This window comes from Ascaphus truei, chromosome 5 (assembly GCF_040206685.1).
Source record: "Ascaphus truei isolate aAscTru1 chromosome 5, aAscTru1.hap1, whole genome shotgun sequence".
In the NCBI taxonomy this organism is placed as follows: domain Eukaryota; kingdom Metazoa; phylum Chordata; class Amphibia; order Anura; family Ascaphidae; genus Ascaphus; species Ascaphus truei.
This window is the reverse complement of record NC_134487.1, coordinates 55,215,070-55,237,780: the sequence shown is the minus strand read 5'-3', so window position 1 is coordinate 55,237,780 and position 22,711 is coordinate 55,215,070. Positions and strand designations below refer to the sequence as shown.

At 42.2% G+C, this 22,711-nt stretch overlaps 1 protein-coding gene across 4 annotated transcripts in view; it reads left to right on the top strand.

Moving 5' to 3' along the window:
- Positions 1-21,514, top strand: part of IL17REL (interleukin 17 receptor E like) — a 141,918-nt gene extending 120,404 nt beyond the window's left edge. Inside the window, exons 17-19 of one of the 4 annotated variants that reach the window (XM_075599826.1) lie at positions 17,911-17,985; positions 18,937-18,975; positions 19,673-21,514. In XM_075599826.1, coding sequence (XP_075455941.1) covers positions 17,911-17,985; positions 18,937-18,971 — 110 coding nt within the window. In that variant the 3' untranslated portion in view covers positions 18,972-18,975; positions 19,673-21,514. Of the gene's footprint in view, positions 1-17,910; positions 17,986-18,936; positions 18,991-19,672 lie in introns of all 4 variants that reach the window. The other 3 variants (XM_075599827.1, XM_075599824.1, XM_075599825.1) reach the window with 3 other exon arrangements.
- The last annotated feature ends 1,197 nt before the right edge of the window (positions 21,515-22,711 follow it).

Below are 22,711 nucleotides of genomic sequence, written 5' to 3'. Positions count from 1 at the left end.
TAATTGCAATGTATTGGCTTGGTTTTGGCTATGTTTTGTGTGGGCAAGAGAAGGAAGGCGCTGGCGTCGGACACTTCGTATTGATGAGGTCAGTAGTACTTTATTTATTTGTATATGCTAGTTAATGTTTTTAATAATGGGCAATTAATCTATTATCCATATCTGGATAATAGTTATTTTGCACATTATTGTACTGTAGGTGTTGGGGGGGAGGGTGTATGTATTGAATGTATTGGCCAGGTTTATTTTTTTTACATTCAGGGTTACTTCCGTGGTTTTGCGTGGGACCTCTGGAGACCACCCGCGGGGAATCCTCGGGTATCCTAAAGGGTAGCAGGCTGGTGGTTCCACGGGTGACACATGCGGGGATGATGATGTGTGGTCCCACTTCTGTGGGGGCACCGCGGACCCGTAGTCTGCGGGCATGACGATGTGTGGTCCCACTTCTGTGGGGGCACCTCCGAGCCGTAGGTGCGGGGATGATGATGTGTGGTCCCACTTCTGTGGGGGCACCGCGGACCCGTAGTGAGCACCCGTGAGTTCCCCAGACCCCCATGGGAACCACCCGAGGCCCCGCAGACACCTGTGGGTTTGACCCGGGGCTCCCAGACATCCTTGGGCCTACCGTGTGGACCCAATTGAGGCTCACGGTGACCCAAGGAGACCACCTGGGCGCCATGGTGCTGGCAGGATCCACCAGCAGGCCTCCAGAACCTGTGGAATGCTGCTGGTAAACTGTAGGTCTGTCCAGGTGCCCTGCCAGCCCACCGGGGACTAGCGTGGGGCTGCGTTATGGACCCTGAATGTAAAAGAATAAATCTTGTATTTATGGGGGGGGGGGGCACAGGGGGTGGGTAATGTATTTAATAAATAGAATGCTGTTTATTGTGGGTGATTGTACTGTTTTTATTGTGGGTACTGGGGTGGGGGTGGGGTGTTTCCCCAACGGTATGTGGGTAGGCCTCCCTTGTGGGAACTGATTGGGTGGTTAGGCCTCACGGGTGGGGGGGGGGTTAGTGTGGGAGGGTATGTAGGCATCCCGAGTGGTGGGTGGGTGAGGGTGGGTTAACCCCTTCATGACTGTAGCGGTTAATAACCGCTATGGTGATTAAGGGGTTAGGGGACATTACTTTGTATGTTTTAATTTTTGTGTCTGTTTTGCAGAAGCGGAGGGGCCATGGCCAGGATGGGGGGGGGGGTTAACGGTATGTGGGTAGGGGGTGAGGGTGGTTAGCAATGCAGGGAGGGAGATTTACTGGTAACAGAAACATCTCTCTCCCTTCAATGTACTGTAATCTGTTTAAAGCCCCCTCCCCCCTAATGTGTGTTTCTGTAAAATCTCTCTCCCTTCAATGTACTGTAATCTGTTTAACAGAAACATTAGGGGGGAAGGGGCTTTAGGCCTTTATATCTCTCTCCCTTCAGTGTAATCTACTTAACAGAAACATTAGGGGGGGAAGGGGCTTTAGGCCTTTATATCTCTCTCCCTTCAGTGTAATCTGCTTAACACAAACATTAGGGGGGAAGGGGTTTTTAAACAATGCTGTGTATAATGTATAAGGTTTTTTACAATTAGATAGATGTAATCCTTGGTATTGTAAGGGTTAGTTTGGTTTTAAATTGTCTTTTCTGGTTGTTACTTACAGTATATATTGATTTTGGTTTACTTGCTTGGTTAAAATACTTTTTGGTATTGTAGTGTGCATTATCCTTAGCGTTGTATACTGTAGGTGCCTTTAAACCCAGTAACCTACTGTATTGTGATTCACTTTGATTCTCCCTAGTGTTTTTTGAGTCACTATCCTTTTCATGTTTAGGGTTGACAGTGTGTGTCGTTCCCTAGTGCTGTTCATTAGTGTTTAAGGGTCCATGCCTCTTTTTTAAGTGTTTTTAAATCATGTACTGTTTATTCATCCCTTTTTGCACTGTGTCAAATAAATAAACAAATATATCAATTGCATACCTGAGTGCTCCCATACGGGTTACTTTTTTCTCTTTTCACTCACATACAGTATGTATATATATATATATATATATATATATATATATATATATATATATATATATATATATATATATACAGTATATATACACAGTGTATATATGTATACTGTATATATATATATATATATATATATATATATATATATATATATATATACAGTGTATATACTGTACAGTATATATTTATTTCTCTTCATGTCTTTATTTATTTATTTATTTATTTAGATTTATTTATTAATTGTGGGGCTGCTGTGCGTGAATTTTTTTTATTGGGGGTGAGGGGGGTGTTTGGCCCTTGGTGTGAGTTTACGACTTGCAGCAGCAGCAGCAGCACAATTAATAAATAAATATAAATAAATAAATGACAATAAATACATTTGAAATACATTTTTATTGATAGTGTACATGTGCAGGGGGTCTCCGGAGCTGAAGCGCACAGGTTTCAGGTCTGGGGACCCCGTGCCCCCCGAGATACAGGCCCCTTTAGGGGGTGCCGGTAGCCCTCTGCTCTGCTTGGTTTACAGGCCGCGATCACGTGATCGGGACCTTTAAACGCAGAGCACTCAGCACTCAGAAACACAGGCCAGCCAGATTTAAACACACACACAATAGGGGGAGGTTTTTTTTACATAGCTTGCAGGGAAGCTTAACGCACACACACAATAGGGGGATAGGGGGATAGGGGGAGGTTTTTTTTACATAGATTAGAGAGAAGGCAGGGCGTTTTAAAAGCGAGAATAGGGGGAGGGGGTTTTACATAGATTTTATTTATTTATTTATTTTGATTTATTTATTAATTGTGGGGCTGCTGTGCGTGAATTTTTTTTATTGGGGGTGAGGGGGGTGTTTGGCCCTTGGTGTGAGTTTACGACTTGCAGCAGCAGCAGCAGCACAATTAATAAATAAATATAAATAAATAAATAAATAAATGACAATAAATACATTTGAAATACATTTTTATTGATAGTGTACATGTGCAGGGGGTCTCCGGAGCTGAAGCGCACAGGTTTCAGGTCTGGGGACCCCGTGCCCCCCGAGATACAGGCCCCTTTAGGGGGTGCCGGTATCCCTCTGCTCTGCTTGGTTTACAGGCCGCGATCACGTGATCGGGACCTTTAAACGCAGAGCACTCAGCACTCAGAAACACAGGCCAGCCAGATTTAAACACACACACAATAGGGGGAGGTTTTTTTTACATAGCTTGCAGGGAAGCTTAACGCACACACACAATAGGGGGATAGGGGGATAGGGGGAGGTTTTTTTTACATAGATTAGAGAGAAGGCAGGGCGTTTTAAAAGCGAGAATAGGGGGAGGGGGTTTTACATAGATTTTATTTATTTATTTATTTTGATTTATTTATTAATTGTGGGGCTGCTGTGCGTGAATTTTTTTTATTGGGGGTGAGGGGGGTGTTTGGCCCTTGGTGTGAGTTTACGACTTGCAGCAGCAGCAGCAGCACAATTAATAAATAAATATAAATAAATAAATAAATAAATGACAATAAATACATTTGAAATACATTTTTATTGATAGTGTACATGTGCAGGGGGTCTCCGGAGCTGAAGCGCACAGGTTTCAGGTCTGGGGACCCCGTGCCCCCCGAGATACAGGCCCCTTTAGGGGGTGCCGGTATCCCTCTGCTCTGCTTGGTTTACAGGCCGCGATCACGTGATCGGACCTTTAAACCAAGCAGAGGGCTACCGGCACCCCCTAAAGGGGCCTGTATCTCGGGGGGCACGGGGTCCCCAGACCTAAAACCACCGCGGTTCAGCTCCGGAGACCCCCTGCACATCTACACTATCAATAAAAATGTATTTCCAATGTATTTATTGTCATTTATTTATTTATTTTTTGGCGGCTGCTGTGTGTGTGTATTTTTTTATTGTGGGTAGCGGGAGGGTGGGTGAATGGGGTATTCGCCCCAACGATGGTTGGGGAGGGCTTGCGGGGGGGGGGGGGGGTGGGGTAGCGGGAGGGCTTAACCCCTTCATGACCGTAGCGGTATTAACTGCTACGATCGTGAAGGGGTTAAGTGCACCCGCAACCCCCCCCCCCTCCCGCAAGTCCTAAACTCACACCAAGGGCCAAATACCCCCCTCACCCATCCCCACTACACACAATAAAGCGGGCACGGTGGGTTAACCCCTTCATTGCCTTAGCGGCTATCAGCTATGGTAATGACGCAGCATTTTCCGTATTTTTAATAATATTGATCAGGAGCAGGGGGGTTCCCTGAGCATTAATTTCTGGCTCAGGGAACCCCCTGCTCACTGTACAATATTATTAAATCTCTCTCTGCTGCAAACACATCTCGCCCCCAGTATGTGCAGTAATTTACTGAACATGTACTGTAGAATAAATGCATACAGTAGTTTTATTTATTCGGGTTTATTACACAGTATACTGTATGGCCGGAAAACATCAGCATACAGTACAATATAATCCATCGAAATCCCCCCATTAGCCGTTTTCTTTTCTGAGGAAAAACAAAATGAAAAGTTTTAATGTACAGTAATGGTCAGCCCCCTAAAGAAGTTCCCAGCCAGCCCCACCAAAATAATACGGCAAAAATACAGTACTCACCATACTGTACAGTACAGTATTACTAAATTTCCCATTCAGCTTGCGCTGGCGCCGGCCCACTTCCAGTCCAGCTTTCATCATTTTGCAGAGGGACTAGCCCACCTGTAGTCAGCGGGAAATCGCTTAGGTACATGCAAGCTTCATCAAAACTGGCTGCGAAATCCATCTCAGATTTGTCACCGACGGCGGGACCATGATGATAAGCTGGTGCTGCTGCTGGTTCTGGTTCTGGTTCTGGCGCATTGCTTGGCAGGGACTGTCGCTTCTTATTTCGTTTTAACACGACCCTTCGCCTTTTGCCGCCTCCATTATCATAGATACGGGAAAAACCCTGTGACACACACCAATACCCTCCAACAAATTGGGGCTCAATACGGTGAAAACAGGGGTCACTACATAACCTTTTCCTTATTGCATGCTTCCACAAATGAGGAGTTGGCGAAAATCTGTAAAAGTCATAATTTTCGATAAAATACTGATAAATTTGAACAACTGTTGCCATCTTATCCTCTGTTGCATTTATAGCGGCCCATATCAAATAAGCATAACTTCTGTCAGGTTTTTGGAACACGGGCTCCACTTGTTCACTCATGTCTCTGTAGAATAGTGTAAGTGAAAATGATCTTTGTCTTTATTTAATACATTACTGTATGTAAAGCCTAAATTGATACATTTTTTGCAACTATTCCTTCAGTCTCAAGGACAAGTTACACAATAGCATACTGTACTGGGATAAAGTAACTTTTTTTGGAAACGAAACAACTTGCAAAGGCCACACATTACTTAAGTCATGAGTTTATGCCATCTGGTGGACAATCGAAACATCGCAGCCTAGTAAATCATTCTCATTATCATTTAACAAGATCAGGCCCCCGTCAGCCAGGCATGAACCGTGGCTGGGAAGGCAAGCGCAACGAAGCATGCAAGAGGTGAGCAGTGGCGGATTCCAGGTTTCTGCCAGGTACAAACCAGGCATTTGCTCGAATAAAGTGTGTCGGTGCAGTAGCATTGGATCACTTGCATATACTATATAATACACACAGCAAAGGCTTCAATGAGGATTTAGAGATGGTTTTTACCTGAGGAGAGAAGAAAGATAAGATCCATTAGGGTAAGAGTTCCTTCCTTTTAAACTTCAGTTGTTCAGTAGTCATGCCACTTATAATGGGCCACTTGCATATGGGCTGCAATACAGAATGACACATAGGGTTCCTTGACCAGAAAAAGCTTTATGTGATGATAAAAAATAGCGAGTATTTCATCCGCGATTTGCATCTCGCAGCTTTGTGAATAGCAGTTACTGGCATAAAAGCGAGTTTGAGCATTTTTTTTGTGCTACCGCACGGCTTCTCATAGCAGAAGTGCTGAAAAGCTATCTACAAGCAATTTTGACATGTTATCAAAGATTTGTGAATAACTACACATACAAAATCGCTTGTAAAATGCACTTAGCAAGTGTTAAGTCACTTATTGAAGTTTAGTGAAGCCTGTCTTATAACACATATTTTTATTTTAGTTATTAAAAAAAAAAACGATTGTATAATCTATTCAAATACAATCTTTTGCAAAAGTGTCTAATTTGCATGTGCCACAACTGATTACTTTTCACATACTGTGTGATGGTTCATTTAGTGTTGATGCAGCATGTTTCACAGGGCATGTACTGTAATCTTAGAAGGGAAATTCCCACCTCACAAACGAAGATAATTTATGGTTCTGTTTCCTTCAGAAAGCTAAGCCTCTGGCTGATGAGGTAATTCTTACATGACAGGAGTAACACTAATTAATGTAAAAATACCTGTATTTGGCTGGAAATATGCGGCCTTAGTTAGTTCTAAATGCTTTGCAGTATGTGGGAGGATAATTAAAATAAGCAGCACCCAGAAATTCACAGGATTGCAAAATATGTCAGTCAATTATGTGAGCAGTCACGTTTACTACAAAAGAAATATTATGGATATAGGTGACTGCTGAAAAAAGTCTGTTCATGTTATATGTATATGGTAATCAGTGAGTTTGGTGATTGCTGGTACTATTGAGCAGGGGGTTCAGAAAGAATTATGTGGACTTCGAACTGAGCTACTACAAATGATTATGTAAATAAACACACTGGCACATCCTCCCTCTTTATTAGATTGTGTAGCTGTATCCCATGTCAGAATAGAAACATCCTGGCTTATACTGGTGCTAGTTTTGTTGGCGTTCTTTCCTCCTTGGGTAGTGCCAGTTTTTGTGGGATCTCCCAATATGTTAAGCCAAACTAATCATCCTATATAAAATACCCACAAAATATTGCAGATTTTACTAGCATATAATAGATTTGAGCTTCACTGTCAATGTGGTTATCTCAACCACTTAACTGAATAATAAGCTTTGTAGGGGTGGTACACTTTTTGTGTTGTTGCTGGATGTAAATGTAGCAGGGATCCCCCCTTCTTACCTGCTGGGGGGAGTTCAGCTCAGTTTCTTGGGAGAAGCAGCAAAGTTGTGTTGGCCATGTTGAGGTTGGCTCAGCCATTTAGACAATTGCAATGTGTGGTGCAGCGGCCATTCTGGGTTTGGTGCCGCCAGAAGGAGAGGTCCTGAGAAACAGGATTTCCTCCATGGGACCAAGGTGACTTTGGAAGTTGATCCGGAGCCTGCAAGGAGTGAGGTAGTGTCCGGGGAGCCAGTCAAGCTCCCGGACTAGGCCAGAGACTTACACCCCTAGGCCCCAGGCAGTGCCCTCCCCTTAGTGGAGTGTGCAGGGCAGGCCCTACAGTTGGGGATCTCCCTTTAGTGAGTATTGCAGCGTAGCAGGACCAGAGTCAGGAGAGTAGTTCTTCTAGCGGGCAGTGTTACCGTGGAGCATCCGGATGGAAGGGGCTGCTGTCAGAGACCCCGCAGCGTGGCCCCCTGCCGCTGATCATCCTCCATCTGGAAGTATTCCCTGGTTAGGGCTTTAACCAGGAAGGTACCTCAGCACCACCACAAGGGGGAGGGTAGCACTGCCCTCATACACATTGGGAAGGGTTTTTTGCCAACACCCTCAGTATTATTGGGGCCAACTACCCCAGGGCTGTTCCTATTGTTATTATTGTTGTTATTATTGTGGTATTGTGTCTGTGGGTAATATTTGAGCCAATGGTGGGATCACAGTAAAGGAGTTATTATATACCCAGTTGTGAGTGTGTTATTTGGGTATACCATAAAGGTATACAAGTTCCTATGAGGAGCCATCCTTCTAAGCGGGATCCTCATAGGTGGAGGCGTGGCACCAGAAAGCGCGAGAACACACCGTCACCCCAGGCTCCCCAGGAGCGGAGGCTCAGGCCTTCTGTCAGGCCACATTACAGGTAGCACCAGTGACCGTAATTACCACTATTTCCCGCAGGGATAGGATGGAAGGACAGGGATAGTGTTACGTAAAATACAAACTTTATTTTATGATGGTTTCCTGTGTTCTGTAATGAGGTAAAACTATTACTTTTCTTAGCCAAATTCTTCATAATGTAAAAGAGGCTGCATTGTACTCATTATGCCACAGATTCACAAAGCTCCATTAAGTCACTTAACGTGATGTTAGCAAAATTTATGACTAACAGTGTATCTAAAAAGCAAAATAAGATTACATTGCTTAAAATTTTCTCCAGAAAATAGCATATAGCGTTAACTAAAATAGCCATAAGCAATAATGATATGGAAATTATTTATAACTGAGGCGTTATCACAACATCGCATATTCATTAAAGTGTCTTTCCTACCGTCTCTGTATATCATCACTATGTTGCATGCTTAGGGGTAGATACGCAGAAGTCCGTCACTTTTACCCTAATAATTAGAGAAGGGCGATTATTTTTAGCGGATTTGTATCCACCTCGGATCGGCCAGTTCTTTTGGTCTGCGGATTTCCATGGCTCAAACAGGTGTTTGGTCTGAGGAAGGGACTGCTTGTCCTGAAACGTTACCATTGTTAGCTCTGATGCATCAATACATTTGAAATCATTTGATTCCACTACAATTTGTGTGCCTCTTCCTTTCTCCAATCACTAATGACCGAAATAGGTAACGGATGTTATTTTTCTTCAGTTTAACGGGTATCCTCAAAGCCAATGATATGCAAATATAACATCCATTAGCAAAAAACATCCATTGTTACGTTAACTGTACGAACAGGGATTATCGTTGCGCTGAGACGCGTTAAGCAGTACATGCACACGTGCACATTGGGGAAAAGTATAACGTACTAGAGCTAGTGACGCATCATGCATGTGCGTTACCGAACGTAATACCCATGAGCATGTTTTATTTTCAAATAAAAACACATTACAACCTCATTTACTCGGCCATATCAGCTAAAAAGATCAACTGTTGAAATGGCTGAGCAGGTACCCACCTCTGCTGCTGGAACTGCTCCTGTGTCCGACACTGCAAGGATTCACAGCCTCAAAATCACTGATGAAGAGCTGGAGATCCTCATCAATGGAGTGGTTGACACTTAGGGACTTTCTGCTCGCGCACAAGCACCGCAGAAAGGCATTGTATTTGGGGCCCGCATCTTTACCAGCATAAATGCGCTCAAGAACACGGACATGAACCATGGATATGTTGAAGAAGCACTGAGCAGAAAGCAAGCACAAGCTAAAACACAATCTGTTTTACCATGCAGCCCATTCGCGGATGACAGGAGACAGACTACCTGCTCCACTTCATCTTAGCCCTCTTGAAAAGCACTGGAGCTCTGTCCTTGCCACCTACCAGGTGGTGGGGAATCCAGGACTGATGGACACAGAGGCTCTGGAGAACCAGGTAAGTGAAAATACAGTACATATATTTTACACTATATATCAATCTCTTCAATACATGTCCCTTCATACACAACCTTGAACATCAGAACAAACATTACTGTCCTATTTGCAGTGCACTCACACATACAGGTGAGGTGTATTTAGCTAAATAACGTATATGAAAATACTTAGATATCTGCCCTCATAAGATTAGCAAACACTATAGGCCATGCCTTACACATTGCAGTAAGATAACACGAAGTATAAAGTTATCCTTTGCCTATTGGAGAACCATATAACTGCTTACTAATTACAATAACACTAGTTTAATCAACAGTTAAAGAGTCTGATTATCTCACAGAGTTCTTATAAAACGTATCTAAACCCACAGCCCTTATCTCCTAAAGAATCTTGTTGCTATTTCTTCTGCTAACGATCACCTCACTGCTTTAGCTACAGTATTGACACATAACCCTCAAATCATCGTCCTGTTTGAATGCATTCCAGACTTCTGATGGTTTCCATTGCAAACATGTTAGAAATAGTCACTTTGAATGTATTTAACATAACATTGCGCCCAGGACATACTTAAAAATGAGGTACATCTAAATGTAATTGCTCCACATAAAGGTGATAAACTGTAGCATGCCGCTGCTCTCATTCATTTGTATGCGAGTAAAGGCCTTCTAAAAATTAGCAACAGTCTGTGGATTAGGGCCTCTGTTTTTTGTCCTGCTAAAATGTTCTCTAAATAAAGAGATATGGTTTGCATACATTGCAACATGTTTTAACATATCTATCCAAATGTTCTGTATGGCTGTATTGGATTTTAATATATCATTTTTTGCAGGACCATCAGGAAGTCAGCCAGCCACTGGTCGAGGAGCAGGCTGAGGAGGAGATGGTTACCTGTACAGCGGTGACTCCGGAGGATCTTAATTTTACTCCCGCCACCACTGCGGCTGCTGCTCTAGCAGCTGCACCAGCTGCCTCAGCCACTTCATCTCCTGCTGCCACAGTCACTGCACCAGTTGCCCTAGCCACTGCACTTACATCTGCAAGTGATGCCACTCCTGTGGCATCCAGACACCACAGTTCTGCACCCGCCTGAAAGCACACCTTCTGCACTATCAGCAAAAGCTGCTGGAGATGCAGCACCGTCACAGCCCACCTTGCTCAGATTGACACCATGTCAACGCAAGGAGCAAGCAGACTGCCACTACCACTGAATCAACACCCATGCCATGTGGCAGGACATCAGTGCAATGTTCAATGACATGGGGCGGATAGTTGTAGCCCTCAATGATGTCACTTAGGCTATGCAGCAGGGGCTGAAGGGCATCAGAGCACACTCCATGCTCACTTCCCCTGCTGCTTCAAGTGAGTCCATGCCAACTTCAGGGGTGTCACTCTTGGTGGTAACTCCATCTCTTCCTCCTCTATCCATCGAGTCTCCCACACCACGAGCCTGGCAGGTCAGCGGCAAAGAGGAGGAGATACATTTGTAGTGTAAAACCCATATACATACATATACATACAGTGATCGACAAATCCGGTCACCCTGGGAGACAGGAGTTTGATGGCTGGCGACCTGTCAAGCAGCGCACGCTGTTTTGAATCAATTCCCCTGTTCACGCCGAAAAAAACAAAAAAATCCCCCTACCCGATTGGACTGACGCGACTTGGCCTGCTGCCAGGATTTTTTTGGGCAGGCAGCCAGGCTCTATGTGAGCCTGCGAATACAGACACCCACCCACCCACAGTCAGTCACCAACCCACCCAGTCTGTCATAGTCACCCACCCAAGTGTCAGTCAGTCACCCCCCCAAGTGTCAGTCAGTCACCCCCCCCAAGTGTCAGTCAACATATCAGTCAAAAAGTGTCAGTCACTCACCCCCCCCAAGTGTCAGTCAGTCACCACACCCACCCAAGTGTCAGTCAGTCACCCACCCAAGTGTCAGTCAGTCACCCACCCCAGTCTGTCATAGTAACCCACCCAAGTGTCAGTCAGTCACCCCCCCAAGTGTCAGTCAGTCACCCCCCCCCCAAGTGTCAGTCAACATATCAGTCAAAAAGTGTCAGTCACTCACCCCCCCCAAGTGTCAGTCAGTCACCACATCCACCCAAGTGTCAGTCAGTCACCCACCCAAGTGTCAGACAGTCACCCACCCACGTGTCAGTCAGACAGTCACCCACCCACGTGTCAGTGTCACTCACCCAAGTATCAGTCAGTCACCCACCCAAGTGTGTCAGTCACCCACCCCAGTGTCAGTCTGTCACCCACCCACGTGTCAGTGTCACCCACCCAAGTATCAGTCAGTCACCCACCCAAGTATCAGTCAGTCACCCACCCAAGTGTCAGTCAGTCACCCACCCATGTGTGTGTCAGTCACCCACCCGCCAGAGTGTCAGTCACTCATCCACCACCTCACCCACACTCTCTGTCTGTCACCCACACTCTCTCTCTGTCACCCTCTCTCTCCTCTGTCAAACTCTCTCTCTGTCAAATTCTCTCTGTCAAACCCTCTCTCTGTCAAACTCTCTCTGTGTCACACTCTCTCTCTCTGTGTCACACATACTCTCTCTCTGTCACACTCTCTCTCACTGTGTCACACACTTTCTCTCTCTGTGTCACACACTCTCTGTGTCACACAATCTCTCTGTGTCACACACACTCTCTCTCTGTGTTACACACACTCTCTGTGTGACACACACTCTCTCTCTGTGTCACACACTCTCTGTGTCACACACTCTCTCTGTATCACACACACTGTCACTCTCTCTCTCACTCTGGATCTGGATATCTTATTTACCCTATACCGTATATCTTAACTGTCCTATACCTACACCGAAATAACCTATTCTGCTTTCTTCCAGATCTGACTCTCAAGCTTCACACGGGAGAGATCGGAATCCCCCCTAACCCAGAAGACAGATAGGGAACACCTCACCTCCAACATACTGTATAACATTGCGGGAATGAGGGTACCTGGACAGTGAGGGACTACGGATCAGGTAAGATCCCAGGCGGGATTGCTGCTTTAGAAATTGTGAAGCGGGGGTATCCTGACACTGGTTAAGGGGTTCAGGAAACTAGTCAGTCATTCACATCTGGCTTTTTTTTTCTAGATCCGACACACACACTTACACACTTACACACACACACACACACACACACACACACACACACACACACACACACACACACACACACACACACACACACACACACACACACACACACACACACACACACACACACACACACACACACACACACACACACACACACTATAGTAAAATATAAATGTAATACAAAAAATAAACTTATGTCAAAATGAATGTTATTAGTTTTTACTTATTAGTTACATTTCTTTTCTTTTTTTAAAGCGGACTGGGGGGGAGGCTAGATGGCGATTAGATTTTTTGGTTCGGTGAGTAGATTTTTGGGTGATTTGTCAAGCACTATATATACATATACATATACATATGTCCTTGGGGGATACCAGGACTTAACATGCTCTACTAATCCCAGCATCAAGTGTATTAATGGACATACAGGACTAAGATCATACTGTAGGACACTAAGAAGTCAGAACATAACGGAAAGAGGAGTGGGGATATAAATAGTCTGGGAGGAGCACGTGAGGAAGAGAGGGACCCACAAAGAGAGAGAAGACCTGTCCAGAGGAGTCCGGCAAATGACACAGCATGGTTGCAGAGCCTCAAAGCCTAGCAGGACAGCACTTGCTGGAGACAGTGGCCAGGTGTTATGTTCTATCATGCAATACCCATGCTTATCCACTGGGACTGCTGCTACTCTGCTAGCTCTCCCAAAGAACATTCCAGACCCTGAAACCTGACACCTCTTCACCTGTGCTCTATCTCTCAGCCTGCCTATATAAACTTCCCCTTCCTGTCTTTCCGTGCCTGTTTGTACTGGTTCCTCCAGCTCTTGCTAGGTTCCTGTGTTTGTTGCTGCTATTGCTATTGTCCTGTTCCTGTCTCCTCGTTGCCAACCTCAGATTGTGACCTCGACTACGTTATCTGATGCTTGCCTCTGACCTCTGCTTGTGACATCGACTACGCTATCTGCTGCTTGCCTCTGACCTCTGCTTGTGACCTCGACTACGCTATCTGCCACCTGCCTCTGACCCCTGCTTGTGACCCCGATCACGCTCCCTGCTGTTCCTGCCACTGGGATCCTCTCCAGCTGAAGATCAACCCTTGACACCAGGAGTGATACATCACCAGTGAAAGGGAGCCCGTGTAAGCTGGGGTTCGAAGCTGTGAGTAAACAAAGTGGTAATGCATCTAGGGAAAGCCCCTACAATGCATAAGTATTCATTCAAATTACCCAGCTAGAGTATCAGGCCTGCAACTGGTTTAACACAGACAACTCTACGTGAGCTCCAATGCTGTGCCGGCTCCAAATGTGGCCCGTTAGCAAAGGGGCCACCTGGATTGAATACGTGACTCTTTGGGACATTGGTGCAGCGAGGCCATGTAGGGTTGTCATAAGTGTTATCTGTGGTCTCCTGATCTTGAGAGCCACTGTATGTGATTTCTTTGTTCCCCACTTATAAAGTATTGTCACTTATAAAATACATGTCCAGCTGCGTTGTCTGACTCCAGCCTGGTTCTTTGCAGGCTGAATAGTCTCTCTTAAGTACAGGGGAGGTTGACTTAGGCTTCCACCGTAGTATACTGTATACATGTTAATACATATAGGGAAATAAAGAGGGGTTACAATAGTTTGAGGGTTTTTTTGTTGTTATATTTTTCTGCCTTGAATTTCAACACACAATGAATTAACTGGGTGTGAATAAAATGTATTTTCCCAACTTCTATCTCTTGGAAATTATTGTTCTAATATGTAGTCTCATTATTAAACATCCATACTTAATAAAGTGAAGATTACAGTATATACCATAGTAGGCCACACAAACATATCCCACATTCCCTTTCATCAATAAAACCATAGTTTATTACATAAAAATTACCCAATACCAGATGCATTTTTTGATGTGTTTCTGCCATTAATATGTTACATCATATGTCTTTGTATGACATGTAATGAAAGGGTTAAGTTCTATACTCCGTACAATCATGTGGGTAGCACTTAAGACCGGCCCTGTTTCCTTGTAGGCTAACCCCTGAAACAACGCTATGATAACCGTTCTCTGAATGTGAGTAACGTCAGGTTTTAGTGTGACCTAATTATCATAGTGTTAAATGAATGCACCAACATGAACGTAGGTTTGAGGATCTGCGTTGTTAGATAAAGTCTGTTAAAAGTTAGCAATCCGATATTTTTCAGGCTATCGTGAGTACATTTTGAAGCACCTTCGGAGATACTGTATCCGTTATGTCTTATTGTCACGTTAAACAAATTTAGCAGACTAATAAATATTTATAGGAGTTCTGTGGATATACCCCTTAGAGAGATATTCTAGTTGCTGTGAGTTGTGCATATCTATGCGGAAAGAGCCCTTTCTGCTCGGATTTGCAGGTATTCTGTAAACCCTTCTTGCATGTCTAAACCGTGCGGAAAATACAAATACTTTTTTAGAAGATGTTTCATTCCAGCTCTGCACATGTGAGCTGTATGACGAGAAAATCTGAAACACACTATTTTTGCAAACTCACTGGAATTCTAGTAGCTCCGTTAGATACAAAAGGCTAAATCGCTTGAAATAAGTTGCAGATTTTTTTCTCGCCACCTCAAGAGACGAGGTAGTTTGCCATAGCTCCCGCCAGAGCCTAAGGTTGAGATTATACCGAGTACTGCAATGCACGCGCATGAATCTGTGATGTCACTCGGCGGCATCGCAAATGTGACGTGCGCAAGCACATTCTTTTGCGCACGACTGCAGGGGAGACAAGGTTGATTAGAAGACTCTGATTGGACGTTTGCATCAAGTGACGTGGCCGTTGCCAGATGACAACAAATTTAGAAATCTCTTCCAGAACCTCCCACTTTGCAGTATGGCACGACCATTGCCATAGGGGAGAAGGAGTGGCTCAGTGAGTAAAGACACGGACTGACCCTGAATTTGAAGCAGAGGAGCCTGGTTCAATTCCCAGTGTCGGCTCCTTGTGACCTTGGGCAAGTCACTTTATCTCCCTGTTCCTCAGGCAGGGACCTGTGCCTGCAAAATGTCTCTGTAAAGCGCTACATAAAACTAGCAGCGCTATACACGAACATGCTATTATTATAGGTATGAACACTTTTATTGGATTTGTTTTGGCGCTGCGTCGTTCCACACAAAGCCGCGGTCGATGTTTTGGTATAATCACGGCCTTAGATGAAAGACCTATTTTCGTAGAGTTCCAAATTCTATCTATATATTCCCTCAAATCTCCCTCTAACATATAGAAGGACCTATGCTCAAAAATGAGCACATCTTAGATACGCTAACTGATGTGCAAAGTATATTTAATTGATTAAATGATTCCCACTTCACAACTCCTACAACATTTCCATAAGACCTATACTGACAAGCCTAATGGCCCTTGGGATGAAGGGGGAATAATCTTTCTCTCTCTCATTTTATTTCCGTGACCAGGCAAGAAACACCTTTCCCAATGTTTACTTTTGTGTTTGAAGACCTAATTCCCATTATGCATTAATTATTGCACCTTTGTTCTATTGTAGCAGTCTACAGTATTACTGCTGTATTACATGCTAAGGTATGTACATGGATAACCGTATACAAACACAGAGCTATGGATGGGCACTTTAACAGGTGGTTTGTTTTTAGTAGTGGTTGGGTTCTAAAAATCTCTCTCTCTTTTCTCTCTCTTCTCTCTCTCTCTCCTCTCTCCTTCTCTCTCTCATTCTTCTCTCTCTTCTCTCTCTCTTCTCTCCCAATTTTTATTCATCTGAACTGTTTGTACGGTACATGTTTCTGTCTATCTGTTAGGGTTTTTACGAGTAGTGTTAACAAATAGCACAGTCTGTTAATACAAACATCTTTTCAACATCATCTAGATATTTAATATCTAGTTCAAATATTCTGTGTAGAACAATAGCCCTCTGAAGTTATACAATGACATTAGTCATAAAATATAGTATTAATTATGATCTTTTATGGTTACATGTGCATAATGCCATAATAAAAATTCCAGCACCAAGAACATTCTGTCTTTTAAAATGTATTGTCACATAAATGTTCTATAAAGAAAGACATTGGTATTAATTATGCTGCTATATGTTGCAATACCATTTTAAAACAGTCTGAAAAAAAATGTCATTCTGTGCTATTAAATGAGACACATATTTTAGAAAATAACTGAAATATTATTAATTAAATTGCGATAGTGCAGATAAGGGGAATGTCACACAGAAACTCCCAATGAAATTAATGGGAGTTTAACGTGCGATAGCGCAGGGGGGCTGAACTCCTGTCCTCAAGCCCCCCCAACAGGTCAGGTTTTCAGGATATCCCTGTTTCAGCACAGGTGGCTCAATCAGAGGCTCAGTCACAGACTGAGCCTCTGATTGAGCTACCTGTGCTGAAGCAGAGATATCCTGAAAACCTGACCTGCTGGAGGGGGAGCTGTAGGACAGGAGTTGAGCCCCCCTGCGATAGTGCAACGATCAGCGCTATTACAGTGTATTGAATAACCCCCTTTCTGCTTAAATAAATAATTTCTCCAGTCTTAAAACATGTTTTCATTACAATGCCCTTGCCCTTCTAAGGCTACGCTTATAGCGACGGCCACGCAAGGTCATGCTGTGGTCTCTCGAAAAATCAAATTGAGATGACTTCCAGCGATCACAACCAATCCGTCGCGCAATCGCATTGCACTTACTATAAGCGCAAGTGATGGCGGCAGTGCATTTGTTTTGACGCGACGTTGCGTCGCTGTCACCGGCACTATAAGCGCAGCCTAATACTTGCATTTCTTAGCTATTACTTTGATTTTTGAGCACCAGATAACTGGTCACAGAGCAAGGTAGAAGAGATGTGACGCATCAATAATTAGAGAAAATTCCATCCATAGCATATAATAATAATCAAGATGACAATGGAATGTCCTGGAGGATTGAATAAATGTGCAATAGGAAGGGATAAGTGTCCAGTGGAGTCCACTTGACCACCACAACTTAAACACAATAAACACCCAACCAAATAAGCAAATCCAGAGATAAAGAAGCACAGGTGTCCATATATATATATAGTGATAAAGTGCCCTCTGCACGAAATGCGTAGGTGCGTTCGTGTTGTCCTGTTACTGTTGCCTAGCCTGCAATAAACCAGACCTATTGCTACATTGGAGTGTGCGCTTTTGTCCTATTTTTCCGGTTCTACTGGGAGTTGGATTTCCTTGGCAGTGCTATCCATCATCCATCTCTACCTTACTGGTCACAGAGGGCTACCTTGAAATAACCAGGGAAATGGTGACAAACATATTTAGTGCTCTTATGGCAATCAGAGGGGATATGTGGATTTTCTCAGTGACTGATTGGCAGCAATTACACATGCATCATTTTAAAAAGTACAGTATATACTGTACGATAAACATGCTACTTCTACTTTTTCTTTTTCAGTGCACTATCAAAAGCAACTGGAACAGAAAAGTTATTTGAAAGCAAAAGTAAAACAATATATATCATCGGGAATAGGTGAGCATGTAACGATATTCTTTACAGGTTTTTGTTGTTGTTGTTGTTGCACAAACAAAACGTATATACACAATTTTTATTCTTATTTATTTATAAAAATGTTTTGCCAGGAAGTAATACATTGAGTGTTACCTCTCGTTTTCAAGTATGTCCTGGGCATAGAGTTATAAAAATACATGGTTACATTAAAAGAACAGGGTTAAACAGTCAATTCACAGACATTTCATGGACGGAGAGTTGGAAAATTGGGTACCCGGGATAAAGGGCTTGTGATTTTCCGATTGAAATAGAGTAGCTTTAATATAACCAACATCACCAAACAGCAGCAAACGGCTCACACCCTTTGGCTGCGCCAAATGCTGTCTGCCTTTGGGGCAACACAGATGTACACTGGAGTGGTTGATTTTCAATGCAGCTGTGAAGAAACAGTTCTTTTTGTCCTCTTGGCTCATCAACATTCCAGTGGGTAGGGTTGACATTCGACAAAGTACAAGCAAATGTTAACCCTTAGCACGCTGGTCTTGTGCAGAGGGGAGCAGCTCTTGGGGAGCCCCATCAGGCTGTCTGCCTTTGGGGCAACGCAATTACTATATAATGTACATTCCAGTCCCAAAAAATGTAGTACATTGCACAATGGCCCAGATCCCCAAAAGGCACTAATGTTTACTATGCCTTTACTCCCATGCATATGAAAAGGAGCAGAGGCATGCTAAAACTTAGCACCTTTTAGTGGATCTGGGCCTAAGGATTCAGTTTTATCTCTCTTTGAAAAGAATACTACATTTTATAGAATAAAAAAAGATGCAACATTAAATTGACAATTTTAATAGCAACCTGGTAGAAAAACGGCCTTGTCTGCAACTTGATAGGTAACCCTCATTATGCCATGTAATTCCAATACTTGTCCTTTTTTGTCTGTTCACTGTTTTAATCTATCTGGGTCTGCACTAGACATGGAGAACGATTTTGAAAGCGACAATAGATGAATAAGTGAGTGATGAAAATGTAAGAAAAAAACTGTTCTCATCACCTAATTTAGTCATGTATAGATACTGTATATTAAAGCTGCAGTTCAAGCAATATCCTACTTGTGTATTTAAAAAAAAAAATCAGTTCTGTACTATGAGAAAATACTTGTGGCATTTAAAAAAAAAATGTAAAGATTTTTTTAATGTATTCTAATGTAACAGGCATTTTTGTTCCTATAGCAACCATTTACAAAGTCAAATCCCCTTCCCCGTCTGAAGCGGCATCACTTTTGAGCCCTGCCCTCTTTAGCAGTGAACCAATTGAATCTGGTGCCTGCCTGGTCACATGATTTTCCTCACAGACGTTCGGCCATCAGTGCAGCAGAAGATTACCCAAGATGCATTTAGTGAACAATCAGCTGAATTTCAGGGATCGATAACAGGAGAATGGATCGGTCAGCAACTCAGCTAATCACTTGTCAGTGTGTAGATTGTATTGATGCACATATTGAATGATTTTTTTTTAAACGAAACTTGAACTGCAGGTTTAAAATGCGAAGTCTCTTTGTCACTACATAAAGTGGGAGTCATACCTGCTATTTATAATGAAAGCGCCTGTTAACTTTTGGAGGCTTGCAAATGATAATAGGAATAGATGATAACATTTTTCATTTCCTTGCTTATTAAAATATTGTTCTTTTTTTTATTATTACCCTCAGCTTCTTCACTTGAGCACAGAGTATCCATCCTGTTTGCCAAAGCTGATGATGACTGATGACTTGGAAAGCTTTTTACTCAGCAGTCTACATGTGTACATTATTCTGCCAGCAAACTTAGAGGTTTTGTTACAGTAGATACCTTTCACAGACAGGTAGTTCTGCTCTGAATGATCTTTAAAAATGCAACCGTGCAAGTTGAATCTGCGCAATTGTTGTAAGGGCCATAGAATTGGAGTTTAAAAGCTAACTGAATACATTTTAGTCTTGAATTGGTACAAGAGTCCCAAAGGGGTACCCTGTACTGTCCACTAAAAATACACAAAGGAGACAGAATTTATTCAAACCTCCAAAAGAAAATATATTAATTCTAGAGGCTGAACCAAATTTAAGTATATAAGCAAGAAAAGGAGGACAATCCCTAGTTTTTAGATGTGCTATAAAAACAAGTCCATAGGAGTACTCAGCTACCCTTTGCAGCCACCAGGATAACTTGATTCTATAAGTTCAGTTAATAGCTACTAACAAGCTCTAATCTTGTGTAGTCTAAACATGTTCTATTATTATGGCATTGATGTTTTGGTCTTCACATGGACCTTTATCATGATGATATAGAACAAACAGAATGTAACCTTCACAACATTTATATGTCCTCCATCAATTGAAACACAAGAGGAACTGACATTTCAGCGTTGTCATTGCTGATCAATATTCTACAGTATGCCATTAACCTGATGGAAAAACAAACACATAATTAAACAGATTCACAACGTATGATGTAAAGATCTGTATTTGTGACTTGAGTTACCTTCATCTCTTTTGATCTGAAAAGCATTTCATATGTATTCTTATGCCACAATATACTAGAAACCAGTTCCAAAACCTAGCAATATAGAGTGTAAATATGTGTGCTTGATTTTTATTTTACTGCTAAACTACCTGCATTGAATGTCCACGTTAGAAGATCGAGAGTCGTGGCAGCTGTGATTTACTGCCTGTGTTTTGGGATATTGCAAAGCTTTGACCTCCCAGTAACATACTGTACAGTATGTCTGAGATATCATCGTGGTCATTGAAGGTGTGTTAAAAGCCATGGACACTTCCATAAGTGTGTAGATGTTTTTGCTTAGGTATGCCTTTCAATTTAAATGTGTGTTTCCATTTACAAACACATGGTCAAATGACTTCAATACAGTATGTTCTTCATCCCTTGATCATCCGAATTCCTGCATCAATTATGGTCTCAACATTTGAAAGTTCTCTATTTCAGACTTGGCAATGCTGCCAAATAAAAACATGCAGCAATGCTGTCAATGTACTCAACTAATGGTGTTTACAAATCGATTATGGATCATCTAAAATATGACCCATGCAAAATGCTAAACATCTTTTTTCTTTTAACCTAATATGTAATGGTTTTTAACTGCCTCCATGAAGAGACAGTGATTTTCTATATGTGCTAATTCAGTAGTTCTACTAATTAGACTACAGTACCTGTAAGTTTTTGAGTGCAACTAAAAAAATTTTTTTTAAACACCAAGGCTTTGTCGAATAAATTAAAAGCACATATGAAATTTCTACTTAGTATACCCCAGTAGGAACATAATTAAAGTTATGTTTATAATTGTAAACTATTTACACCTCTCCTTCTGTACTAAAGGAGTTAATACAGTCTTTAATAATTAAACAACGGTATACTTATAATAGTAAATAAACCTGCATGTCTTGAGTTATTAATTGTTTTAAACTGCTGATTATTTATTTATAACACATTATTGCTATAAATGTTTATAGCATAGTCATATGTAATAAACTTTATTATTGAATGTTACATTTTATTAATGCTACAAAATGTTTGTGATGTTAATAAAACAAATTACACTTGCGTACAAGGTGACAATGTGCTTTCTAAACCTAATTTATATTATAGACTCAGCAGGACAGGTGTGGTGATTATGTGCCATATTTAGTGACACTCTGTAAGACAATATCAAAAAGAGAAGAGAAAAGGGCGTTCCATACGTGCACTCAAGGATTACTTGCATTTTACAACATAGGTTGTTATAGCAGACATGGTAAAATAGGGACATAAAACATAAGAGCTGTGAAAATACTACGATGTACTGTATATGTATTATACACAGATCTCTTCACTTGCTCCATGTTATACAGCTACATCCATGGAAGTAGTCACTTGGCTCGAGAGATGATACATTATGTCTCATGGGTCACGTTTATTCTTGATCGCTCCCGTTACCATTATTAATCTTCGCCTTTGAAGCTCATGCTTCTTTATAAGAATACTTTTATATGATTTCAGTATTTCTTATACTTACCTTCTGTATAGAGTATTTTTCAGTACACTATTGATTTCTTTGGACTCTATTTTACTAAATGGACACATACTGTACACTACTGTATTTCAGCTATCACAACCTATGTTGTAAAATGAAAGTTATCTTTGAGGGAAATTATGGAACGCCCTTTTCTACTCTCTTTTTGATATATTCACCCAAGTTCTTTGCACCCCCAAGATTATAGGTTGTGTGATTATTGTGATTGGTTAGAACCCGAGCTAGACTTATACACATTGTTTGTCACTAGTCCTTCGGTGCTGGAAGACATCTTACTACAACATTCAGAAGAATGAGTCACAGGACAATAATTACTACCTAGTATTTATCTACGTATAAGACATCTCCCATGCGAGAAGACCTCCTACAGCCCATTCACTATACCGGGCTATTAAGGACCATATTTACTAAGCAGTGCTAGAATGTGTCATATAGAGTATGACTGCTTACTAAATATTATCCTTTATGGCCCATTCACTTAAATAGGGTAGTAAATTGTCTTACAGCACTGGGGGTGTCTTATAGTGTTGCACTTTTGACCATACACTAAGACATCCGACTTAGTGATAAATTCACATACTGTAAGTGCATCACTTTTGCGCTAATAATGATCATTCCCAAAATTGGGGGTGGGCGTTATTTTTCGCCAGTTTAATGGGTATCCTCAAAGCTAATGAGATGGAAAAAT